Source organism: Chrysemys picta, chromosome 1, assembly GCF_011386835.1.
Source record: "Chrysemys picta bellii isolate R12L10 chromosome 1, ASM1138683v2, whole genome shotgun sequence".
Lineage (NCBI taxonomy): Eukaryota > Metazoa > Chordata > Testudines > Emydidae > Chrysemys > Chrysemys picta.
In genome coordinates, this window is record NC_088791.1 from 126,313,901 (window position 1) to 126,339,715 (window position 25,815).

Below are 25,815 nucleotides of genomic sequence, written 5' to 3' on the forward strand. Positions count from 1 at the left end.
GCATACCGCAACGGGGTCCTAATCTGTAAGTGGGGTATCTATGCATTTCTGCAATACATTTAATTCGTAAAGGGATGGAGAAGATTACATTAAAGTTTGTGAGTTTCCCTTGATCTCGGGGATGTTTGGTCTGAGAAGGGACTGAAGGATTGAGGTCAGGTTTTTTTTGTGAAAGAATGAATATCACACCATCCACACCACTATTAAATTGTCAGTCAAGTTTAATGCATCATAAAGAAGTAAAACTACATTGGCATATTTAAGACAAACACTTTTTTTCTATGCACACTATCCACTGGACAGTCCCCTTTTCAAAATAACTACTTTTAACAGTCCAAGACACGTCTTCAGAAATTCTTCACATGTTCAACCTTCCATATTTTCCTTTTTTTAATTTGTCTGAGAAGAAAAAAAAACATTAAACCTGAAAACACTTACATTGCAAGCCACATTAGAATGCATAATTGGCATACAATAATCAATGTATAACAATTGTGTTTTACTTAGTTCACTTTGTTCATCAATAAAAGAATATAAAAATCTTGTTCAACTGAGTGTTAAGTGTATTAAAATAGATTTGTATAGTACTGCACAGTTTCTCCCGGAGTTGTGAAAATGGTTGAAGGGACCATGTGCTGCCTAGTGATGGGCAACTGAAAAGGCCAATCCCTCATTTTTAAAAAAATGACATTCGGCACCATGTCATATGCTGATGTGAGAGACTAGCTGTGTGTCATGCTGTAGTGGTTCCTTGCTTTTTGTTTTGTTTCATACCTGTTGTGCTAAGTAACTAAAGGATCGAAGAATGGAATCAGTGGTTGTGTGAAACTCTGCATTGTTAGAGGAAAAGGGGTTGCCCATCACTAACTTCCGAGGTAGGCCTCAGGATTACAGGATAGGCCTGTGGCCTACTAAGGCGCCAGACTGACCCTTGTAGCATCAGGAAGACTTGCTAGTGAAACAAGCAGGAGCTCTAGGATTTTCTCAGACTAATGCTAAACATTTTCAAATGTGTTACAAATCAACAAAATTTAAAAAGGAATTAAGTTTCCAAAAACCCAGCAAACCCTTAATTTTCCACTCTCCCCCTAAATTCTTGCTATTATCCAATATGACAAACAACCCCTTGAGGCAGTTTTTTTTTCCTGTACCATTTTTGCAGATATTCCTGCAAACAAACAAAAACCCCACCAGCTTTTTTCCATGTTACCTATTTTTACAATAAAAATGCAGTACAAAAATGTAAAATTATTTTTTGGCATATTATCTGTACTGGCAAGAAAAGAAAAACAATCTTTATTTGCTTTTATTAAAAAAAAAAAAAGTTCAAAACATAACCAAAAAAACCCAAAAAACCGAACCCAACCTGCCAAAGCTATCCACTATATGGTTTATGCTAAATCTTGCACAAAAACTCCATGAGAAAAATACATCAATAGCAAAATAAGTAAAAAGGACCTGCAAAAAAGTAAGGAGTTTTACAGTCATACCTCTTTAAATACTTCAGAACGCATATACAGAAGCATCAGCATGAAAATACTTCAATATTTTACTAGAAACGCTAACTTCATACAGTTTTTTAATTTAAATATCTGCAATTCAGCTATAATACTGAAAAAAATGATCTTTTTGTTTTAAAGGCTCTGTGAGCGTCCATGACGTCATTCTTGTCAAACAGCCCATCTTCAGTTCACCTGAATCAGTGAGGCAGACCTTGGTCACTTTGCTAAGAATCCATGTCAAGTCCTAAGTAGTTCCGGCTCTTTTTATATTACCAGTTTACTCCCTCAAACAGCTTTAAGCCCAGCTACCTCCCTACTAGTTTACTAACTCTTTGTATTTAAAATTTTTCCCTTTAAAGCAAACTTGTAAAATTGTCTGCCCTCCAAAAAGGATACTTCACTTTCTATCAGCCATACTATTTCTTCTCCTTCTTATTCATAAATACATTAAGGCCAACATAACAAAACAAATCTCATAAGCACTGAAGGTCTTGGCAAATACAAAACTGCAGCAAAATCTGCTCTGTGGGAAGTTGCTGCCACAGTGACCTACAAACTGGACTGATTGGCTTAAGTTCTACATGTGTAAAAAATGAGATTGTTTTTTGTTTCCTTCATTTCCCGTTGTTTCGGTTTAATCTCTCCTTTGCGCATGTATAAAGTTTTTTTTTTCCATTTTCCCCAGACAGCTCTGTCAGTTGTTACCCTGTGATTGCTGCAAGGCTTTGTGCATGGCAGCAGAGGCAGATGAGGGTTTGATCCAGGGGACAGTTAGCAGGGAGGAGGTGGTGGTTGTCGTCATGGTAACCTGAATCATCTGCTCATTTTGTATCAGTCTAATGAGAGTTTTGAGACGTTCCAGCGATGACTGAGTCCCTTTCTGCTGGGCCAACAGGCTGTTTTTTAGCTCTAAGCATTTCTGTTAGAGAGAGAGATGGGGAGAGGGAAGGAGAGACTGAGAATACATTCAAATTGGCATCAAACATCCCCCCAAACATGCTTTCGATGTCTGGAGAACATGTCCATCTCAAATGAATTACGTTCTCCTTTGGGGATAGCAGAAACACAAGCATAACTAATGGAGTAATACCCACTGGTGCATATAGTGCATCACTTGTCTTAGCAACAATATTCATCTAAGATCAAGTATATACTGAGGGCACTTTTGACCATATCCTGTTGAAAGACAAGAAAAATACATGATCGCGTGATGGCGGACTACAGATTTTATTGGCATGGGTTTACAATGGCCACATTACTCGAAAGTGGCAAAGCCATCAGTAAGCACTGTAAGTCTTCCCAAATGACTTCAGTAAAACCTTCAGGTCAAACTACACTCTGATGTATTTTGTATGTGGCCCATATTTACAGTCCATTTTAGGGAGATTAAATAAAGTGGTGTTTGTTTTAAATCCGTTTACCTAAAGCCAGGCAACTTAGTAACAAGGATGCTAGTAACAACTTCTAAAGACAACCTCAAATATTTTTCAGGTATAAAATGTTAGTTTAAGGGCCACTATTTAATGTTCTACCATGGCTAGAAACAGAAGCCTTATTCTACTGGGAAGGGTATTTCTGGCTTTTAATGGATGAAAGCTCCCGTTTCTCTCTTCAATAGGTCATGAAACCCAAACCAGTTACTGGTCCAGGTCTGCATATTGTCTCTCATGGGCCTTGGTCCAGAATAGTTTCAGGGGAGAACATTCTGCAGTTCTTGGGAAACAGGAAACACTTACTTGACTTTTTTTTTTTTAAGGTAGCTGTTCAGAGGTTTGGGATTTTGGAATAAGCCTGGGGGAGATGGATTAGAGTGCAGGTGAAGTAGTCCCAGGTGAATAATAAATGCATGGGTCTGCAATTTATAACAATATCACGGTCACACATGGTGTGTATGGGGTTTTCCATTTAATTCAACTGGTAATTTACTTTTTTAGTTAATCTAAACCTCAGGAACCAAACATTTTTGATTGGATAAATATTATCATAGGCCAAAATTGCCATTTAAGAGAGAATGCTTCCCACTCAAAGGGCCTAATTCTGCTTCTGCACCACTCCCATTGACTTCAATAGCAATTATTTTTATACATATATATACACACACACGGTAGTTGAATCTAGCCCAAACTCTCTTTCATTCTGAAATTGCTAATCCAATTTCATTTCTCTAACCACTAGAGAACACTCCACGCCACAGAGACCTGTCTCCGTGCATGTGTTAGTTTCCATTAGAGCTGATGGTGGTTATGAACAGTTAAAGAGAGTACTTCCCACTGTGATGTCTTTTAATAAGTTATTACTTTTCTTTCCACTCTGTTCTAAATGTGATAAAATATTTAACATGCCTCTCCTGGATAACTGCAATGGTAGAGCAAGTACTGACCAGTTACTGTTGCAGCTGCCACTTTAATTTTCCAGGATAGAGAAGATTAAAATATGTAGTTACACCATATTACAAACATACAAGCAAATTCTTAGTAGTAGTAGTTCTATCGTTTGGGGGCGGGGTTGTGATCAAATAGCCATGCCTTAAGTAAGTCCTTACAACTACTGGCAACTAGGAATTTGGGTTCTGAACTCGGGCTAACACTCTCTAGAGTGGCAGGGACTGGTAGAAGTAGTGTACACGTATACCTGGAATCAGGTTATGCTTGGGTGACCCCCTCTAGCAACACTTGGTTCTAGTTCTTGTAGGAGATGCCAAGAACACTGCTGTGATACTAGACCTTTTGAGAGTGGTGACGATGGTCTTACCTGCCTAACCTCATGCTTTTGGACTGATACACAGGCTCTTGGCACTGGAGCAGCTGGTCATGCACAGATCTTTCTTATGAAAGATGGGAAGTGCTATACTGTATTTCTATAGCGCTGACTTGTGTATAGAATGGGACAGAGGATATGTTTAATTTTGTTTTCTCATTTGAGTGGGGAAGCGCTCCAATAACAGATCTGCCACTGTCTCCTTCTGCTCCTCAACCTGCCAGTGTATCTTGCTCACTCCCCACAGAGAGACCCCCATATATGTTTCTTTGTAAAGAAACTATTCACACTTGAGCATGAATAGTTTGTGAGCATAACTCATTTCCCAGCCATCAAATCTCAGTTTTTCAAGCATAAGTGCTTTATAACCAATTCTGTAGGAGACATTATGCCCCACAGTCTGGAGTCTTACTTTAACCGCATTGTTGAGAAGTCTCTCTTTCTCTTCCAACTGTCTATGTTCGCTCTTCAGCTCGCTGCCTTTCTTTAATAATTTTCTCTTCTCTTCTTCTTTGACTGTAGAACAATAAGGTTTAGAATGTAAATGTTAAGATACAGACTGAAAAAATGGTCTGCACTGACTCATGACACTAGGATTAAGTGTTCTAGATAGAGCACTCCACAGGTCTACCCAGTCCCATCTCAAAATGCATAGCCAGAGAAGCTGAGTTTCCAGTTGCACATAAGACAACTCTCTATCACTTTTGAAATGTTTCAAGTACAGGACAGACATTATTCCACAACACACCTTTGAGGTGGATATAGAATCCCTATTTTATAGATAGGGAAACTAAGGCAAAGCGATTAAATTACCTGCTCAGGGCTACACAAATTCATTTAAGGATATTTCCTCTCACAAATGCTAGGTACACAGTTTCAGACAGTCATGTCTTTATTAAATCAAAACCAATACTTTTTAAAGCAAAGGCACTAGTTCTTATCAAAGACTATGTTTACACCAAGTTTCATGTTTTTAGTCATAAGCAATTTTTACACTGGCCTTGCACTTTAAAGTGTAATTAGAATTAGAGCTTCTCTTAAAATGTTTGCAAACAGTAAATTTGCCAAAAAATGCATTTTTTTGACAAATTTGACAAAAAGTGCAAATTTGTGAATTGGGGTCAAATTCAGTGAACAGTTTTGGTCAAAAAAAAGGAAAACAAAAATTTAGAAAATGGCTAAAAGGTTGTTTTGAAAAAAAATCAAAACTGTTTCAAGACAAAGTACTGAATGGAAATGACCGGTTTCTAAATGAAATGTCACATCAAAACAATTTGACGTTTTTGAATAGACATTCAAAAGGTTTTATTATTAATTGTTCAGATTTGTCTCCAATTTGAAAAAAATGTATGTTTTTGTCTCTTCCAAAGTTTTTTCTTTTCTTTCAAACTTTTTAAAAGAACAAATTAATCTTCAATCCATGACAGAACATGGAAAACTTCAGCTGAAAGGTGAATGTTACAGAAAATTATGTGTGTGAGGACAGGGGGCTGGGATGAAAAGCATTTAGTAATACTGACTGGCAGGCACTACCATTGATCTTATGGAGCTTTAGCTCTTCCACGCATCTTGCTAACATGAATTTATGCCCTCTGAGTTAGACAGTCACTCCCATTTTAAAGGTGAAACTGGGGACTAGAGAGCCTCTTATCAGGAGTCACACCATTCTGTACCTGTTTTATGAGTAACATAGGAATGAACAATAGCCAGAGTTCCAGTCCATGGCACATTTTCATCTTTCTTTAATACCTATAAATCCAGGGAACAACAAAAATTAGTAATCCACAAAGAGACACACACACACAATTCATGTCTTCCCACTCACCCCACAAAAAAAAACTTTACTGTTACAAAAAATGGTATAATTGGAATTGTAAGTTGTAAACTAAAATGCAGTGGAAAAATTCTGTAACTTTTATTTTACTTCACTGTAAACAGTGTCACTACATAATTGCTAGGATGGGATTTTCAAATCTCACACTTGATCACCACCAAAAGGAATTATTCTCCAGCCCCTTTCATACAGGCTTACACAATTTCCAGGAGAGTTAGAGGTATTTTGCCTACCTATTAGGTACAGGCCACCACTGGAGATAGAAAACTGGACTTGATAGAGAAGAGAAGATAGGCTGGTTCCACTAAATGTAAATATAGACCAGCAATTCTCTTTGACATTTCCAAAGAAACTAAATAGTAATTTTTCCTAGGGGCTAAAGCAGAGAATTCTAAGGAACAAAAATTAAGCCCGCTCATTCTAAAATTTAGCAACATTGTTTTACAGTTCTTACAGACCTGGTGCTAATCATTTGGCTTGTGTGAACACTGTTAGAATTGCATTTCTAAAATGGTTATCAATAGCTGCATATAATAAATCTTATAAAGAAGATGGTGTACTCTCCTTACAACCTTCATATCCTCTGGTGCATTGTCTGTGCATGACACTGTCTCCTCCGTCTGCAAGAACTACATTACTTGCTTTGCAATTGTACGTACAGGTGGTTTTTATAGAAGAAAAACGTAAAGGGAATGAACAGCCATTTTTAATCTTTCAGCGTAAATCTTGAGGGATGCAATACCATGAAATCAAGAGGGGAAAAAATGTAAGATATGAGACCAATGCTGTAAAACTACCAGGCAACAAAAGAAGCAAATTCCCGAAGAAACGTCATTGCAGTAGAATCTCAGTGTTACAGACACCTCGGGAATGGAGGTTGTGTCCGTAACTCTGACATGTTTGTAACTATGAACAAAGTGCCGTTCAGGCTCCAGCAGCAACTGAGCTCCCTACTCAGCACTGGCAGCTTCCTTCCCTGGGTTGGACTGAGTTTGCAAGCTTGTCCCCCTCCCGGCTGTGTGTGTGAGTGAGAAAACAGCATGTCCCCCTCCCGGCCTGCGAAGGGTGTGTGTGTGATAAAAACAGTGCCTCCCCCTCCCGATGAGGGAAGAGGGAGAAGGGGTGAAAGTGGCGCAGACCCCAGCACTGCTCCTGCTCTTGGCTCCAGCTGCCTTAGGCTGGCAGCCCCAGCTTCATCACCTCCTAGCTGTAAGTGGCTGCCCAGCACATGGGGGAGAGGTGGGGACAGGCAGCCCAGATGTGCCTACTTTTAAGATGCAATATAGGCACAGTACATTACTTTTTTTTTTTTAGTCTTTGCTGCTGTCTAATTGGTTACTTCCGGTTTCACATGATGTCTGGTTGACTGGCCAGTCCGTAACTCTGGTGTTTGTATCTTTGAGCTTTTACTGTATTACTTTTGATAATCTTGTCTCCTTAGCTAGTATTGTAGGCTGAAACAGCCACTAGAATTATGCTGTGCAAACTCACTCTCCTTTTTCTTTTCTTGGAATGACTGCAATACACATGCCTCAACTCACTTACCTTTTGTTGGCACTTTGGGCAGGCCCAAACCCCTTTGGGGACAGTTTTCAGAGGAGGGTCCAAGCAATTGAGATGATATGCTCTTGGACATGTGCCACATGGTTGCAAGTTAATGCCACGCTTACATGCTGTACAGTGTTCATCGTGGTGAATTTCATTCTGAAAGAAAAGAAAAGGGTAGGTTGGGTCAAGTCAACTCTTAATGTAACTTTCCACGAGCAGCACTTGGAGCCACTACTTTACCAGACTGACCATTCAAACACAATATCTCATTTTCAAAAGCTTCCTGGCTGCTGGAGAAGGAAGACAAACAATTTTGTACTCATCAACAACAAACGAGCAAAATTCAATGAGTTGAAACAAATAGAAAAAATGTGAAATAATCAAACAATCACACAGACAGCAATCAAACACAGATATGAATCAACTAATGTTTCCAGCCTGCAATGTTATAATTATTCCACTCTATTTCTGGGAATGTGTCACTGTCACTTCCAACACACATATATCACCAGGTGCAGTTCTATTTTGATGAGTGGGCAATGTCATTATGTGGCTCACTTGTCCTTCAAGTCCCCAGTAAAAGCAAGTAAGCAAAAGTTTCTGGGGGGGAAAAAGCACAGTTCCAAATCTTATGCACATTGCCTTGAAGAGCAGGTAGGGAAACAAGTATGAATACAACTTTCTTCCACGTGCCCCCTCACAAATTTCCTGTAGAGGGCTCCCATCCCTCTCTTCTCTATTTTGTTAATTATTGTTTTCTGATTTAAACCACACATATCCACTATGACAACCTTTCTCAAACAAGACTGATTAGTACTTTATCTGTAGTTCATTTTATATATTGCTAAGTCTCATTAACAAAGTTACAATGTCATGTAGTAAATTGCTATGCTAATCTGGTGGCAATGTTAATTACTCTTCATATAATTAAGTACATTTTAATAAAAGGGAGACTGATTTTGGAGCTCTCATGGTTTGTGAATCATTACATAAAAACCTCAATTTTCCTACTAGTTTTCCAGGAAAAAAAAGTGATTTATTGAAATAAATGTATTCTATAATCATGTTTTCATCTTTCAGAATATCATTTTTACAAAATTTCATGTCAGCTTTATCCAGTATCATATCCTAAACTCAAAATTACTCTTGTCCAAAATGCCTCTCCAAAAATGTCAATATTAGAAAGCACTATTACAAATGTCTAGATTTTAACCTTAAAAGAGAGAGATCTACTCAAGTAGAACAGTAAATATTTTTCCTAGATGTTTATTAATACCACAAAGCTAAACCAGCATTTTCTCAATCAATGGATTCTACAAAGTATTAAATTCAAACCTGTGAACATGAAAGCACACAAGTTCCACTTGTTCTGAAATTCTGTTTTAATAGCTCAAAGATTTAGGTAAACTGGAGAGATTCCAGAAATGGTAGGAAAAAAGGGAAAGAAAATATTGCAATTTTGTACCCTGGCAGAGACTACAATAATTAACAGCAAGCACTGTATTACATGATGATGAGACAGACAGTGGTAATATACAAATCTTGCTAAACATACCTTCCAACATGGATCCTCATTTGCTAGCACATGAAAGAAGGGCAGAGAACAAGTTAGTGGGCAACACATCAGTGCAATGAATTTTAGTCAAGCCATGACACAAGTGATGAAAGAAGGGGGTGGGGGGAGCATTATAGCCAGTTATTTTAATGTGGACATGAGAGAGTGACACTTGAAATAGCACCAATGAATATTTTAGTATTCAGAGCTGCATGCTATTTAGGTTTTAGGAATTGGGCACCTGAAACTCTAAATGCTGAAGATGTTAAAAAATTTCATAGTACCAAAAGGTTGATGTCTGTCCTAAACATCCAATGGATAGGACCTGTCCAGGCTTAACTAGATAGGAAAAAATCTTCTTTAAGGGTTTGACTCTTTCAAGGCCGAACACTCTGGCCCCCAACCAGCAGAGCACTTAAGCAGGTGCTTACCTTTTTAGTACAGGAGTAGTCCCATTGACTTACAGTTAAGCATGTGTTTAAGTGCTTTTCTGACTCATGGCTAGAATGCTCAACACCTTGCAGGATCGGGCATTATATTATCATCAACCCTTCAACATCAGAATCGCTCATATCAAAAATGTGTGTCATGTTTTGGTCTATCGCTTAAATGACTCTTTAATGGTTGTAGCCCAAGCCTGATGGAAGGAGTAGTTAGAGGTGGTTGAAAAATACACTGCATTTTTCAAGAAACTGTTTGGAAAAAATTCATTCTTTAATTTTTTTTTTCACAAAAGCAAGTCTGTAATTTCCATTGCTGAGTCACAAAACACTTGGGCAGAATGCCTCACTGAAAAGCCCTAGACTGTCTCTCCTCCGCTCCTGTAAGTCAGTTGATGGAGTAGTCTTCCTTTGGGTTAGGGAGACAGAAGTGAGGTGGAAACTTCTTTCTTGTACTCCTTTTCTGATCACACATTATCTGGTGTGTGTTTACATACATCTGGCAGACAGAATTTGATCCACATGCCCAAAGTACCACCTGTACGCATGCATGCACGCACGGAGCACAGTGAAACTATGATTATTCAGATGAACGGGGGACATGAAAGTTATCCAGATAAGCAGAGGCGTGGATAATTGGAGAGTTTTTTGATATAGGCGATGCACATCAGGGACATGACCTCATTTCAGCTAAGAGATTTTTCCCAATAAACAAACTCTGAATAATTGACATTTCACCGAGAATATCACAAGCACCATTTTCTCCTACATTTTTTGTAAAGGAAGAGCTGTTTCCTGCACACAGTTTTCTTTAACAAATATACAATGCTTTTCAAAAATAAATAGTTTGCATTTGTCAATAAAGTTGGCCTACTCTAAGTGTCCACTTTTTCCTCTTCTACCTGCTGAAATGACCTAAACGGAGAAGTATTTTTAAAGGGAGGACGGTATAATAAGCAAGGTGGTAAGCTACGCAATGAAGACAATTAGATTAGAGTGTAAGTTCTTTGGGACAGGGGCTGTCTTGTTTTTCTGTGTTTGTACAGTGCCTAGCACAATGGGGTCCATCACTGGGGCTCCTAGGTGATATCACAATACAAATATACAATAACTAAAGCTGTGAGCTATGTAATGAAGACAGACAATGGAGAGATTGTTCAGCACCACAACAGGGATTTTAGGTATTAGGAAGCATAGTTATAGGGCTTACTAAAATAACTAACAATTAAGGTAAAACAGTGTCATATCCCAAGCAGTTTTGTGACAGTCATGCCACTGAAGCTTTGTCACCTGTCTAAAAACATGGACACACAGAGGAAACAAGGACATTTACTGGGGGTCTGAGAGTAACCTAGCTAATGTTCTCTCTAGGCATGTGTTTACAGGGAAACATAGGCATCAATTTTAAGTTGTATAAGAAGAGTAAGGAAAATTTGATATCAGCAACATAAGAAGAAAAGACCAAAGCAGATCACAACTTTGCATCTGTATTAAAATGGCACTTTTAATTGCACCTTAATACTTAAAAATAAATTTTTGTTGTTGAAAAACGATAAAAGTACCTCTAAAATACTACAGTGTGCATTTACAGTAGAATCTAAGTTGTAGCAGCTGCATCGGGGTAAGAAATATTCACATCTCTTTACAGTCTTCCTCTCCTCTTCTGCAATGTATTCGAGCCCCTCATCCTCAGTTCTACACAGCACTGTTCCCCCTACAATGCAATTTTTGTTCCCTTCTATGCTCTGTTTAATCCTCTCTCCTCAACTTTCCCTCTTTCTTCCCTTTTTCCACTCTTGGTTCTGTGCCTTTTCTCGCGCTGCACCTTATGCCTGCCACCTATTCCTTCTTCCCATGAGCCATTACTTTTCTTCTCCAAATTTCTCTCAGTGTTGCCAACTTGTTTTTATCATGAAATCTTACAGAAATGTGGTGTTTTCCTTAAAGCTCCAGCTCCCGGACTCATTAAGTACATGAGAATTTCACTTTTTCTTTGAAAACTAAGTTTCTATCTCTAATAGTTATAGAGCACAGCTGGAAAATGTGAATCCTAAAAGCTGAAAACCAGGGATAAATTAAAAGATCCCCTAATTTATTTTTTTAATCTAAGCCCATCGTTTTTGAACCTTTGGGATTGGCAATACTGCCTCCTTTACATCTTCTTTTTCTCTACAACACTAGAAACCTGATCTTCCACTGATTTCCCAGGGCTTTGGGGGATCAGGCTTTATATCCTTATGACCCCTTAACTTTAACTTTTGTTTTGCTGTGTAACCATCTATGCATCTATGTATAGCTATGCACCCTATGGTACTCCAGAAGTAATTAATAACAAATACAACTAATAAATATTTAATATCACATCATAATAGCAACGTATTCATTTAAAAATACTTACCTCTCGCTGAAAGGAACAACGGGTTATTCAAATAATTTGATGCAAGGCGTTTCCGCTGCAAAGGGAGAGAAAAGAAGCCATACCGTCATCTCAAGAGCTCTGGCTCTCTTATGCTTTTCTACCATCAGTCTCTAAGGAATTTCCTTCATGCATAATCAGTACTCAAAAAGCTAATTCTGAGACGCAGAATATAGGCTGCTTAAGGCTCCTCAGATGGTCAACTAAGCCATCTACAGCTGCATTATTTATCTTCTAGCAAGGTTTTTATAGACCAACTTTATTAGATTTTATTAACAAGCGGTAAATGAAAATTACCAACATTATTGATTGGGCTTCAGGAGTGGTTCCTGGGGTCTGTAAACAGTACTAAAAAACCTGGCATCCAAACAACATTTATCATAAACCAATATGTACTAAATTGTTGCTGCGAGACAACACTTTTATTAGTGTCAATAGAATTGGTGATGAACTTCCCACAGGAGGGGGAAAGAAGTCACCACTTTGTGTGACAATTATCTGCATTTGATACAAGTAAATTTTGATTGCAAGCTGTACACAAAGGCCTTGGGAAAATATTTCCCCCCAAACATTAATGTGTACTGCCTTTAGGGTGTCAGAGGTCATTTCAGTCTGAGAGAATTTCAAACCTATGGACACCTGTTCACTAGGAACTTGACTGAGACAACCAAATAACATCCCAGCCAGTTACCAGATGGTAACAGCTATTGGTCACTAGAAACCTGGGTTCGTAATCTAGAGAATAATAGACTCATAGACTCATAGACTTTAAGGTCAGAAGGAACCATTATGATCATCTAGTCTGACCTCCCGCATGATGCAGGCCACAAAAGCTGACCCACCCACTTTCCCTTAACTCAGCTGTCTCCATCCACCGTAGTTGCTTTCCTGACCCATCCAGTTCCTGTGCTGTGAGATTGCAAAGAGTGCTGTACTCCTCCAATATATGTTGTTGAACCTACATTCAGGAAAATCAGAGTTTTCTTTCTAACAAATGATTTATTCAGTGGTTAGTAAACTGCTCTCTAATGTCATGCTCTTCAGAATACATGAATGTCTGGATGGCTAATGAATTTTCAGCTGACATCTGTTCCTTCAGCAAACATTCAGCCTGAAACACAGCCTTCCTTCTGTTTTAAAAAATATACTACCCAGGATGGAAGAATGGAATAATTTCTTAACAGCATAAAACCCACAAACACGCTTCTGGGCAGAGATGTAGCGGCAGAAACAGAAGTCCAATTTGAAACAGCAACTGCATAGTCACAATCAAGGAGGTTAACAGCACAATGAAGCACATTTTCTTGCCTCCTGCAGTTTGGTGGAGGGGGCAAGTAAGAAGTGTAATGTATATGCAATTTCAATTTAAACAATCATGAATTAAAGATCATCTACTAGATCAGTTGTAAATTAAGCTGCACCAAAATGCCTGAAAAATGCCACAAAATACCTCAGCTCACTGATTAGTAAATCAATCTGCGAAGCTAATTGATTGGAGGAAAACCGTCTGCTTCCATTTTATTTGAATGACATTCCCTATGGTCAGTCCTGAATGACAGCTCTTAATGAGGACAGAGCTGGTCAGCCACATGAATCTCTCATTTTAAGATTCTTTCTACATGCTATTCTTCACTTCAGGATATACTTTTGAGAATAAGTCTAATAAGAACCAAGAACTAGGATATGATAAATGTATTAACCTCCTCATCAACCCTATACAATTTAGTTTCTCAAAAATACTCCTCAGATTAGGACCAAAAAAACCATGCAACATACATTTTAAACAATCCAGTAGTAGTAAACTTCAAGCCAAATGGACCTTATATAAGACAACACAAATAAAATACAAATAATACTGAGGTCCCTGTTGTGCTGGGCACTATATGTACATATAGCAAGAGACAGTCCTTACCCTGAAGAGCTCACAGTTTGAATTAATAAGATAGAAGGGGTGGGGAAAAGGAAGCATCAACATTCCCCATCTGTAAAATAGGGATAACTGAGGCAGAAAGAGATTAAGCTATTTGCCCAAGGTTACAAAGCAAGTCTGTGGGGGCAAGACTGGGAATAGAATTCAGGTCTCCTGAAACCCACTCCACTGCCGTAAACCGCAAGACCAACCTTCCTCACAGATAAGTCACTCAACAACCCATTTACATTCTGCCTATCAGTTCCCTTCTCTCAACAATCAGCTACCTCCCCTCTACCACATTGGCCAAAATAACCAGAAATCTCAAAAAGTTGGTTTAGCCAAGAGTCTGTATTGCTGATAACTTGTTAAGCAAAATCCATGTCCTTTGGTTTATGGCACACAGGAAAAACTAATAAATGTTGCTTATATGTAGAGCTTGCCAGAAACCAACATTTCCATTCTATGTGAGATTTCATTTTTTTTTATTCTGAATTACAACTGAACGGTAAAATTTCCAAATTCCCTGTGGAACAAAGATTCTGAAAAATTTTAATTGAAAACTATCATAACATTTTGTTTAGATAATGTCTAATAGCTCCCTTGTCAACATATTTCATTTTAATATGATAAAAAGTATATAATTTATTTTGTTAACTTTTATTACATTATTATATTAAAATATTAATTTTAATGAGATAAAAGTAAATCTACATGATAGGTGAAATGCTTTTAACCTTTTCAAAATATTTTACCATTATCAGAACAAAATCAGAAAGTCAAAATTGTACTTTTTTTTTTTTAAACAACCCAAGCTTTGAATCCAAGGCTAGACTAGGGTCAAATTTTGTTACACCTCCGAAATCTCATTGGTGTGAATACGGTAGTACTGGAATAAAAAAGCAGAAGTTAGATGTCAGGGTTTCACTTCCTTTACTATCAACAAGACCCATAGGCACATTAGTTAATAACTGCTCATGAAAGGGCTAGATTGTCTTCTCTGCTTTTTCACTGACAAGTATTACATGTGTAGCAGCAGTGCAAGTTTCAACTCACTGACCCATCCCTGTTCTTCAGTCCTGACCTGGAAAGACCCTTCTCTATGGGAAAGAAAGTAATTAGGTCCCATGTTTATTTAGCCTTTTTTGGCCTCTGCTCAGACCATCAACAAGGGTTCCAGTTAGAGCCAAATGATGTTCTGATGTGAAAAGCTGTTGCCTAGAAACTGAGATAAAACATGTTTGTTTCATACCCCCTCCCCCATCAATCTCTCTTTTAAGTAGATGAGATTCCTCATTCATATGTACTTTTGCAATAAGAAGTACTTAAGCCTTTTATTGGCATAGAATAGAACTGTGTTTAAAAAGTGAATGATAAAGTACCTCAGTTTCCAAGAGTCCGCTATAGGCTGGATTTGCTGTGCTTCTTCTCTTTCTTTCCTGACGCTTGCTCTGGATTTCTGTAACCATGGAAAGAAAAGTTCATTGTGTGTTTTTCATTCATCGGGGAAAAATGTAGATCTAACTTGTTAAGCAAGATGCTCTTGCCCCCAATGCCTTGGGCATTGTGTTCGGTTTCAGTTTCTACAGTATAATTGGGTTGCCTCAGCATTGATAGTTGCTGCAGTTCAAGGTCTGATATTACTAAGCCTTTCTTATAAAATTCAAACACAGGCACTTTTATTTCATCTTCCTCCAAAATAGGCTTGCTCTGCACTAAAAGATTTTATTATGATCCCTTCAGAAACATATTTAGAAAGCACCATCAGCTGGCTTTCAAAACACTACCAATATCTGTTATTTAAAAAAAGAGCATATCAAACATATATCCCTTGCAAGTTGTATCAAGTAAAAATCACAGGGATATTTTGAAATTTTACTTTATATTGGTTTTGTTTTCCTCAGGTTAGGAGGGTGATGAAAATCAGGATCATAATAAGAAGCTAAATTCAATCTTAACTATGGACTGATAATTTGTCTGTCCATAGTATACGACAATATTATGATCTTGTGCATAGAATGCAGTATCTTTGTTATTGGCAGAGGCAGAAGTAAGGTCTTCTAAGATCATCATCATAATTGGAACTCCAGATGCACGAATCACAGTCCTGTTTAGAAGTAGGGAAACACAGGAAAACTCTTGTTTTCCTACACTAAAGGGATTTAGGACTAACATTGGCTGTGAAAAGTAATGCGGTATGTAATCTCTGTATGTAGATAGGGTAAAATCCTGACCTCATTGAATTAATAGGGCCAGGATTTCACCTGGTGTATTTCACTTTATTCTTTGCAAACTGCTTGTGAAAATGGAGAAAGATGTTTATTAGGTCAGTGTATTTTATAGCCTTCATTTTTCAAATCGACTAGTAATCTTGGATGCACCATTTCTGGGGACTCAGCACTTTCTGAAAATCAGGCTCCTGAAACATGTCAAGTTGGATACTGACAATCACTAGTCACTTCTGGAAAAACTGAGGCTTACATACACTATCTTTTCTCATGGTTAGTCCTGATGAAAAATGCTAGAGACTGAAGTCTATGTATTTACAGGCAGCAGCTGTGCAAACTTTTCCTCAGTGTCATGATATCATGACCATAAGCGGCTACCTCTAGTAGCAAGAAATTAGTTCACCCCAAATGCCCATCCAGCCTTTGGCTTTAGCGGAGGTTGCCAACAAGTGTGCTGGAGGTTTTGTTGATGTGGACACTCATTCAGTAGGAACTGGATTGAGAAAACTAAGCTCAAGTCCCCCACGGGGCATGCCCAGTCACCAGATTGTAATAACTTTTTTGTCACTGATGCTGGATCCAGGCTGCACGCTGGTGACCCACTCTGGTGAAATGTTTGGTTCTCACCGCCAATGCCACAAGTATGTATATATGTATATTTATTTTTTTAAAGAAAAAGCTAAAAAGAAATACTTTAGGTAGGTGTCATACATCAGCAACACATTGATTGGAAATCAGCTTTGTCCCCAGGGAAGCATCAGTCCACTACCACCATCACCAATTAGCATCTCTTTTAAATTGGTCTATGCAGCCTATATTGACAATGTATCCTGAGTGACATGTACCTCTTACAAAAATCCAACACAAGGTTCGTGTGTTCCATTTACTACTTAAACCCTCAAAAGAGGGTGCATGTGACTCAGGTTGACTCTCTGCAGAGCAGTGTGCTGTTCCCAATGAAGGGAAAGAAACTTTTCTGGAAGTTAGCAGGAAGGGTTGCTAGGCTGACGCATATGCTGCAGAAGTGGGTCATAGCCCATAAGTTGTCTAGGGCTCTCGACCACAAAGTAAATCAATACAAAGGAAGGAAAAAGATATTACATAATAGAGTAATGATATCAAATAAGTTTTAATGACCCAGTCTGAATAAATATGCTTTGCGTTTTTATTTCCAAAAGCATAAAATTGCTAACCACATTAGAAACACTAAAAATAAGCTGAATTTAATGACCAATACTGCCTGACAAACAGCAATGACTGGTAACAGTAAATATGACAGAGGACTGAAATAATAAAATCTCAGGAGTGTGAAATCTGTTGAGGTACTTTTCTTTGACAGTTGTAATCACCACTAATTGTGAAGAAATACCCTTTCCATAGTAAATGGCTAAGTATGGAGCCATTTATTTCGAAGTAGTAGGAATATTAAAAAAAGAGAATTTGTCTAAAGGGACTGATTTTGCAGGATTAGAATAGTATGTAGATTCAAAAATGTAAGTCTTTGCACTTACAATATAAGGGAAAATAATTGGGTGCTACCTGGTATTTTCAACATAGTGGCATCGAATTAGCATGTTTTAATGAAACCAAAGGGCAAAAGAATTATGATATGAAGAGCATCATTTTGAATAATTTTAGTTTGCACTTTATCATAATTTCAGATTCTGCCCCATTTTCCTCAAATATAAAAGAGAACATGAATAATCTCTGTCTAAAACTTGCAATCATCATCTGTACTTTTTGAATTATAAGAGATGCGCAAAAAATGCTCTCGATTAATTTCCATTTCAATCTATTTCCATTAAGGATTAGGAAAGCTGATGTCTTAAACTTTCTTTAAACTGCTTTCAAATTTTCAGTCTTCAGGACACTAGATAATTTTCTAAAATGCAAATATAAAGAGAAAAGCCACTCTGGAAAAACGAGCAACAAAATTAAAGAAAACCTACTGCATATTTTGGCATGATATTGTTATTAAAATGCTACGGTCTCCCTGATGTACTAAATAAAAAAAATCAATGTACTAGAGAAATAGGAAGATGAGTGGTTTTATTAAAAATACATAAAAATCAAATTTTCCAGTGGTAACACAGGCTCTAACTCAGATACTGAAGAATATGCCTGATTTTAAGCATGAGTAGTCTCATTGATTTTACTAAGAGCTTGTCTACGCAGTGGGGTAATGCTCTTTACGGGGTGTGATTTCTAAAGTGCACTAACATGTGCATTAATTGGTCTATGCAAACCCTGCTGGTGTGCATTAAAAGTTCCCTGGGGTGCTCTGTAGTGCTGTTTTAAACAGTACTACATTAAAGCCCTCTGGAGAACCTCTAGTGCGCACCAGCAGGGCTACATGGACCAATTAATGCATAACACAATAGTGTGCTTTAGAAAGTACGCCCCTCCCCCCGCTCCGCCCCCTTAGAGCACACAACCCCAATGTGTAGGCAAGCCCTAAGACTACTCGCATACTGAAAGTTAGACATATGCTTAAGTATCTTCCTGAATGGGAGCCATAAAATAGGAGCTTAATAAATTACTTAGTAATTTATGATTCAATCATGCAAAATCAAAGGCCAGATTCTCAGCTGGCATAAGCCCCAGTGACTATGATGGAACTATACCAATTTATACCTGCTGTGGATTTGGGCCCAAGTTTTTATAGAAAAAAAAACCCACTGCCTGAAATTTGTAGTTAATGTTTGGATCTCTTCCCCTTGCTGCCCAAAAAATCTGTTTCACACCTGCAGCAAATGTGCAAATCAGACCACTTTTCCCCATCTACACTTTCACAACAGAAAAAGACGCACAAATCTGTTAATTCTTGCCCTTTATTTTTGAAGATTGCAAGAGAAAGGTCAACGGTATCTGGCTGCTGCACTGAATTCATGTGTTTGTTCTATATTGTACGCAAGAACCTCGGAAAATATGCAGCTCTTCTCTGTGGAATCCAACATGGCAAATTAGCTCACTTTTTGAATAAATATTTTAAAAAGTTAGCATAAGGGAAATCAATCCGAGTAAAGATTTTTTTGCAACCACAATAAAGCAAAATCTTAAATTTCATCCAAATGCCCTTATACATTGATCATGGGACTACAGAACACATAGGGATCAAACACACACTGAAAGATGGACATTGGCCCAGACTGTCCACTGTGCCAGCTTTCCAGGTGGTGCAGCAAGTGGATTGGGGGAGGGGAGGAAATCTGCCTGCAGAAAGGGTGGGTAAATTGGCTCTCTGATTCACTACCCAGATCTGCGTTGGTCACAGCTTTGGTGGAGTTTAGGTTTTGTAACCTATGACCCCCGTATCAGTTCTCAAGGGGTCATCTACCAGCTGGGACTGCTTGAGAGCAGGGCATTCTAGCCAGACCCCTCCTGACCCATTATGCCAGGCGTCCCAGCTGAGGAGTCAATGGCTTCTCCCCGTGAGGCACACAAAGAGAGCTAAGCAAGAGCCAGGGGCTCTGACCCATTGTTTTTAGGTCTGGTCTTCACTAAGCCCCCACTTCGGACTAAGGTACGCAAATTCAGCTACGTTAATAACGTAGCTGAATTCGAAGTACCTTAGTCCGAACTTACCGCGGCTCCAGACGCGGCACGGAGGCTCCCCCGTCGATGCCGCGTACTCCTCTCGCTGAGCTGGAGTACCGGTGTCGACGCCGAGCACTTCCGGGATCGATCCGGGATCGATTTATCGCGTCTTAACCAGACGCGATAAATCGATCCCAGAACATCGATTGCCTGCCACCTCCGGCAAGTGAAGACGTACCCTCAGGATGAGAGGGACAGTTGAGCATTAGTAAGATTTTACCAAATCCTTCAGCTTTCTGTAGACAGATTCCTCATTGATTCTTACTGTCTGCAGCATAGTATGGAGAACAGACCAGATTACATACTAAAGTGTAACTGTAAAACTTACCTTCCAAGTGTTCTGTTGTAACCAGGCCTAATGCTACCATAAAGGCAATTTTCTAGGGAAAAATTAAGAAAGTTTAGTTTTGCATCCTATGATAACAACTGTAAAAAAATGCCAGCTTTGCCAGAATAAACACTATTTAGGGATTTTAGAAAATTCTACTTTTTGAATAAATATATCACAATGTGAATTTCAACTGACGATCTGCTTCAGTTATATGCGAACAGACATATCCTACATGCGTGATTACATGAGCCTTGGTAATACGCATAGATTTACCAAAATCCAATGATATAAACATAAGAATTTACAGGTGCAGTTGTCAGACTGACTCCAAATGAAATGTTTAGATTCATTTTGTTTTAATCAAAAGCATCAAAATGAAACATTTAGACATTTCCTAAGTGAAAATTCAAGTCTTCCTTCTGTGAAAAATGTTGACATTTTGACTTTTTGTCCCTATTAGGGATGAAACTAAAGCTGAAATACCACAATTTCCAGTGTGATGAGAATTCCGATTTTCACATCCAGTAAATATTATCATCTTAATTTTACATATGAAGAAACTGCAACTGAGGAGGCACAAAGGGCAGAGTTGGGTGCCTATATCCTTTTTATTCCTTTTAAAATCAGAAAGGTGAAGTGATATGCCCAAGACCACACGGTGATGCAATGGCAGAGCTAGGATTGGAATTGGGGAACTCCTAACTGCCTATACTCCTATACTCATTCTGCCAGACCACATAGTCTGCTCAAGGTGCAGTGCTTGCCATAGATAAAAAATGGGTAAGTGGCATCTCAGCACTAGCAAGATGGATGATAGTTGGTATTCAATTGCCTCTTCAGCTACTGTGGTGATGATGGGCATATAACCAACTGACAGATTTGCATGACAAATCTTAACTCCAATAATCTGCACTCCCTACACATATGAAACACCAACTGGTATCAGTGGGGGGTCCTGCACATGAAGGAAAAGCAGAATATCTGATCTGAGATCCACTGTGTAGATCTGACAGGGGAATTTTGTCAATAGATTTGAATTACAAGCAGCACCTGATGAGAGAAGCTGGGAGTTAACTTTACAGCATGATAAACCTTACCTATAGTGATTTAATCGACTTTTTAATTTCAGGCTTAGAAATTTTGAACAGTCAATATTTGATTAAATTCTCATAGCAGAGCCATAAATGCATATGATATTACCTGAAAATTAAATTGTGAGGAGGGGCAAAGTGTCAATCTCTTGAATCTAAAATTAAATTGAGATTGGAACCCCTGCTAAATAATTATTACAAAAAGTATTTTAATAAATTTTTCTAACAGTATTAATGATAGCATAGTTATTTAACATATTCACAGGATTCATTAAATGGACTCACTATTAAGGATAGAGGAGTTAGATCTTTATAGATGTCTGCAAGACAATTTCTTTTTTAAAAACCTTAGTACGAGCTGTATTTCTTTAACAGGTATTATTCATGTATTTTTATGGGCTTCACTTTTTCATAATGATGTGCTCCACTGAATTTCACTCAAAACACTACCTCCACTGCTATGCATCTTTCCAAAAATCTGAGGAGCTACAATGGAAAATTGCTAATTCTCACTGCACTAATCCATAAAAGTGATAATTCAGTCTATCCAGGTTCTCATTTCACACTCATCTCCATAGTATATCAGCCCCTTAAATGTGTTTAAAACTGAAGCATCAATCTCTCTGTTCCTTTCCTCTGTAGGTAGGAGGAGTAAACTGTTTTCACTGTAGTATTTTCTTTTAACTGTGCGGTAAAAAATAGCGCAAGAAAACTACACTGAGGAAATGAGTAAGAAATGAGCTTATTGAAAAACAACAACAGGAAATTGATTCTGCTAAAAATTTCAAAATTATGAAGATTTCTCCATTTTCCAGGATTCATTGTGAATATTTTTGGCAACATTTTCTGTGACTTCTAATTAAAATTTTAACTGAAATTATCAACTTTTTTCATTTACCAAGAACTGTGTATTCAGCAGCCAAAATTTTTCCATATAGTTTTAATAACATCTTAATTTTTTTATTAAAATGTTGCTAAAAATGTCATGGAAAACTGCCAAAAATGGAAATTTTCACTGTCAGGAAGTTTTTGCAAAAAGTTTTGTTTTCTTAAAGAGGACATTTTTTAATGAAACAAACTTTTAGTGCACTTTTTTTTTTTACAAGCTCTATACATCAGTTTTACATTTAGGCCCCAATTCAAAAAGGCATTTAACAGCATGCATTACTTTCAATGGCAACTCAAGCAGTCAGTAATGCCAAAATACACACATGCTTAAGTATTTTGCTGAATCAGGGACCTAGATCTGGTAATATTGTGATCCGTTTTTGCAACTCACATCTCTTTAAAACAAACCAATTTTCTCCCCAACTTATCAGCAAAAATTGAGTGGGTACTTCCTTAAAGAGGAAGCATAGCTCAGTAGTTAGGACACAAGCCTTGGTTTGGGAGATCCAGGTGCAATTCCTTTGGGCAAAGCACTTAGGGCCAGATTTTTAAAGGTACATAGATGCTTAAAAATGCAGATGTTCAAAAATAGATTGAAAATCAATGCAAGTTAGGCCCCACCTGCTTTTGAAAATCCCACTATGTGCCTATCTGCATCTTCAAGCACCTCCATACTTTTTAAAGTCTCTGATGCCCATCTGTAGAACAGAAACAATATTATTTCTCCAATTCACAGGGGTGTTGTGAGGCTAAATACATTAAAGAACGTGTGAGGTGCTCAGATACTGCAGTAATGGGAGCTAGCCAAGTAACCTGAGATAGAAGGCTTCATTACTTTTACCAAGTGTACTACTGTACATTTAACAGTATGCTATGAAATCTTATAATAATTAAAACTACATTTATACAAATCCATTAAAGTACAATATCTTTTTTTTTAACAGTTTGTTCACTTATTTGTAACACTGAGCAATCCACAATGGGGTTCTTTGCCATTAGTAAGAATTAGCATGGTCCTACTGTATTTGCTATATTTTTAATTGTGAATTCCAATCTTTCATCACTGACATTTATTTACAGAATTTCTATCAAAATTTCTATTTATGTTTTGTGCTTTTAAGAGAAATAAAGGAGCAAGTGCTTACATTGTGCATATATAATGCATGCGTTAAATAATCCTACCTTCTGTACTCTGTACCACCAGATATTGATACATGCTTTTGGAAATGTGCAGTACATCTTTCCACATGGCTTTGTAAAAATCCTTATTAAACTATTTCATGTTGTAATTACATGTTCACTTATGTCATTACACATGTTTACACTAATTACGCAGTTAGTACTAATTACACTAATTACATAAATGCATGATAATCAACTAAAGTTTACTTTCAAAGAACAAAAGAAATTAACTCTAAACCTACACTCTGAGCCTTATGCTGTGAGATATATCAATAAAATAAAGGAAATTCACAGTTAAGCCTCTACTGCCCTACACTGAAAAATGTGGTTGAAGGTGCTTCCTACTTTGCTGGCGATGATATCCTTGTCTAAATAAACAAAGGGGTCAAAGGCCAACATGCTCACAGACCAGGATACTAATTTAACAGGAAGCTCACTAAGGCCATGTCTACGCTAGTGCTTATGTGAGCAAAACTTTCGTTGCTTGGGGGTGAGCGACATAAGTTTTGCTGGCATAAGCCCTCGTGTGCACAGCTCCTCCTCCTCTCACTCCTTCCCTATGGCAGTGTCCTCTTTTTGGGAACCTAAAATATGGTAACCCTCCAGCTGCTAGTGACCACTATATTTTGTCTGCTTCACAGTTTCTTCAGATTCTTGCAACGTTTTTAGAAGCTCTAACACCTCCATTGTTTCCAGCAGGCCCTTGAAATCTGGAGGGAGAAAGCCTTGTAGCTAGAGAGCCTTTTCTTTGTCTCATGACATTCTTTTCAGGTTTGGCGGAATTATAAACTATTGAAAAAATTACCATTTCCTTTCTTTTCCTTGCTTTCCTCAGAGAAATTTGGGCAGCTTGCCAAAATAATAATTGACTATGAACATTTTGAAGAGTCAGACCTGTGCCCATGCAGAAGTACCACTTAATTGCTGCTAGAATGCCTGAGGGCTGCCAGAGCAGTGGGGTAGGAGGAACGAACAAGGCAGTGTTCTCTCTCCTACCACACTAATCCTGGCACATGGCCCACACCTCCTATCTTATCTCTCTCTGGGAGTACCACATGAGGTGAGAGACACCCCAATTTCCAAGGGGGAGAGTCAGGGAAAGCTGGGGCAGATCCCCTGGTAGAGTGCCTAGATTCAGCAGCTAATCCCACTCTCCAGGGGCATCACATGGAGCAGGAGCCAAAAGAGTGCTAGGCTGGGCTTCCCACAGCCATCCCATTGACCCAATATATGGTGCCATCCTCCCTCCTCTAGAAGAACAGCTTTCTCCTGCTGCTAGCTGATGCAGTTAGTCCTGTAGTTTAAATAGTAGTGATCTGTATTGCAGTGCTGAAGGTTCAAACTCTGATGATGATGCATGATGCATATAACAGAATTTGATTTTGACCTTTTTCCTTTGAAGAAAACCTAGATTATCTACAAAAATTACTGTTACAGAGGTTGCAAAATGAACCACTTGAAAGTCAAAGAATGCCAGATTTATGGTTGTCCACGTGGATTCCACTCTTGGTGACTAAAACAGTTGTACGTTTGCTTAGAGATAGGTACAAGGAGTGCTACTTAAAGATTACAGCACAGCCCTACCAAAGCAGGCATTGGATCTGGAAGCCTCTTCCAAAGAGCAGTGTCTTTTAAATTAAGTGTGGACCAAGCTCTATTTAGCTGCCCTAGAAACTTCAGAAATATGGGCAATCTTTAAACAGGCTGGAATGTGCTCTAATGTGGCTGGATCTAACTTGGTTAACACATAATATGTCCTCATACAGTTGGAGTCCCACTTAGATAATCTGAGAGGCTACAGTTTGACCCTTAATCCTCTCTGCAAAGACCACAAACAGTCTAGATGTGTTTCTGAATTACTTTGTCCTGTCAGTTTATAGCCCTTACTATATCAAGTGTAACAAGGAGTCTGGTGTGTGAAGTATATCAAGTGGGTGAAGTTTAGCTTCTGCTGAGGTAGAATGAGGCCTGAGGAAGAAAACAGGAAGATGAATAAATGGTTCATATGGAACATCTGAAACGTCTTTGGTCAGAATTACCCATAAAGCTGATTTAATGGCCACTAAAAGGCACTCTTCATAGATAAGTGGCAAGGTTGCCAAGGGCTTAAAGGAGGGACCCATCACTTTGCTTGAGGTCCTAAAAGGGAGGTAAAAAATGAATAAAGGCCCTTAAGGAAAATATATTATGACATTGATAGGAGTGTGATGTGCTGATATTGTGCTAGAGCTGACTGAAAGTCCAGATTGTTTCAGGGCTAGTAGATGATCCAGTATTGCTGATATAAGTTATGTCAAGGGAAAAAAACGAATATTGAGATGCCCAAATAGAAATCTTCTTCCATTTAGTTCTTCCAAGTCAGTCTCGTTGACTGTTTATCACTTTGGAGCAGAATATTGTGAAGTTCAGCTGAACAAATTCTTTCAGGAGCCATCATCAAGGCAGCATCCAGGCTGTCAGACATAACAAAGCTGGGTCCAGGTGAAGGATCTGACCATTGTTCTGCTGGGCAGAGCAGGTAAGGTGATGAGGTGAGA

At 38.3% G+C, this 25,815-nt stretch overlaps 1 protein-coding gene across 12 annotated transcripts in view; it reads right to left on the reverse strand.

The window, feature by feature from the left end:
- Nucleotides 1-203: 203 nt before the first annotated feature.
- PHF21B (PHD finger protein 21B) overlaps nucleotides 204-25,815 on the reverse strand; it is a 213,355-nt gene continuing 187,743 nt past the window's right edge. For 10 of the 12 annotated variants that reach the window (XM_042847673.2, XM_042847800.2, XM_042847651.2 and 7 more), the window contains 9 exons: nucleotides 20,115-20,166; nucleotides 15,344-15,420; nucleotides 12,035-12,089; nucleotides 9,197-9,219; nucleotides 7,639-7,797; nucleotides 5,933-6,008; nucleotides 4,672-4,775; nucleotides 2,208-2,421; nucleotides 204-399 (listed from right to left, as the gene is read on the reverse strand). In XM_042847673.2, coding sequence (XP_042703607.2) covers nucleotides 359-399; nucleotides 2,208-2,421; nucleotides 4,672-4,775; nucleotides 5,933-6,008; nucleotides 7,639-7,797; nucleotides 9,197-9,219; nucleotides 12,035-12,089; nucleotides 15,344-15,420; nucleotides 20,115-20,166 — 801 coding nt within the window. In that variant the 3' untranslated portion in view covers nucleotides 204-358. Of the gene's footprint in view, nucleotides 400-2,207; nucleotides 2,422-4,671; nucleotides 4,776-5,932; nucleotides 6,819-7,638; nucleotides 7,798-9,196; nucleotides 9,220-12,034; nucleotides 12,090-15,343; nucleotides 15,421-20,114; nucleotides 20,167-25,815 lie in introns of those variants that run through there. The other 2 variants (XR_006173857.2, XR_010598450.1) reach the window with 2 other exon arrangements.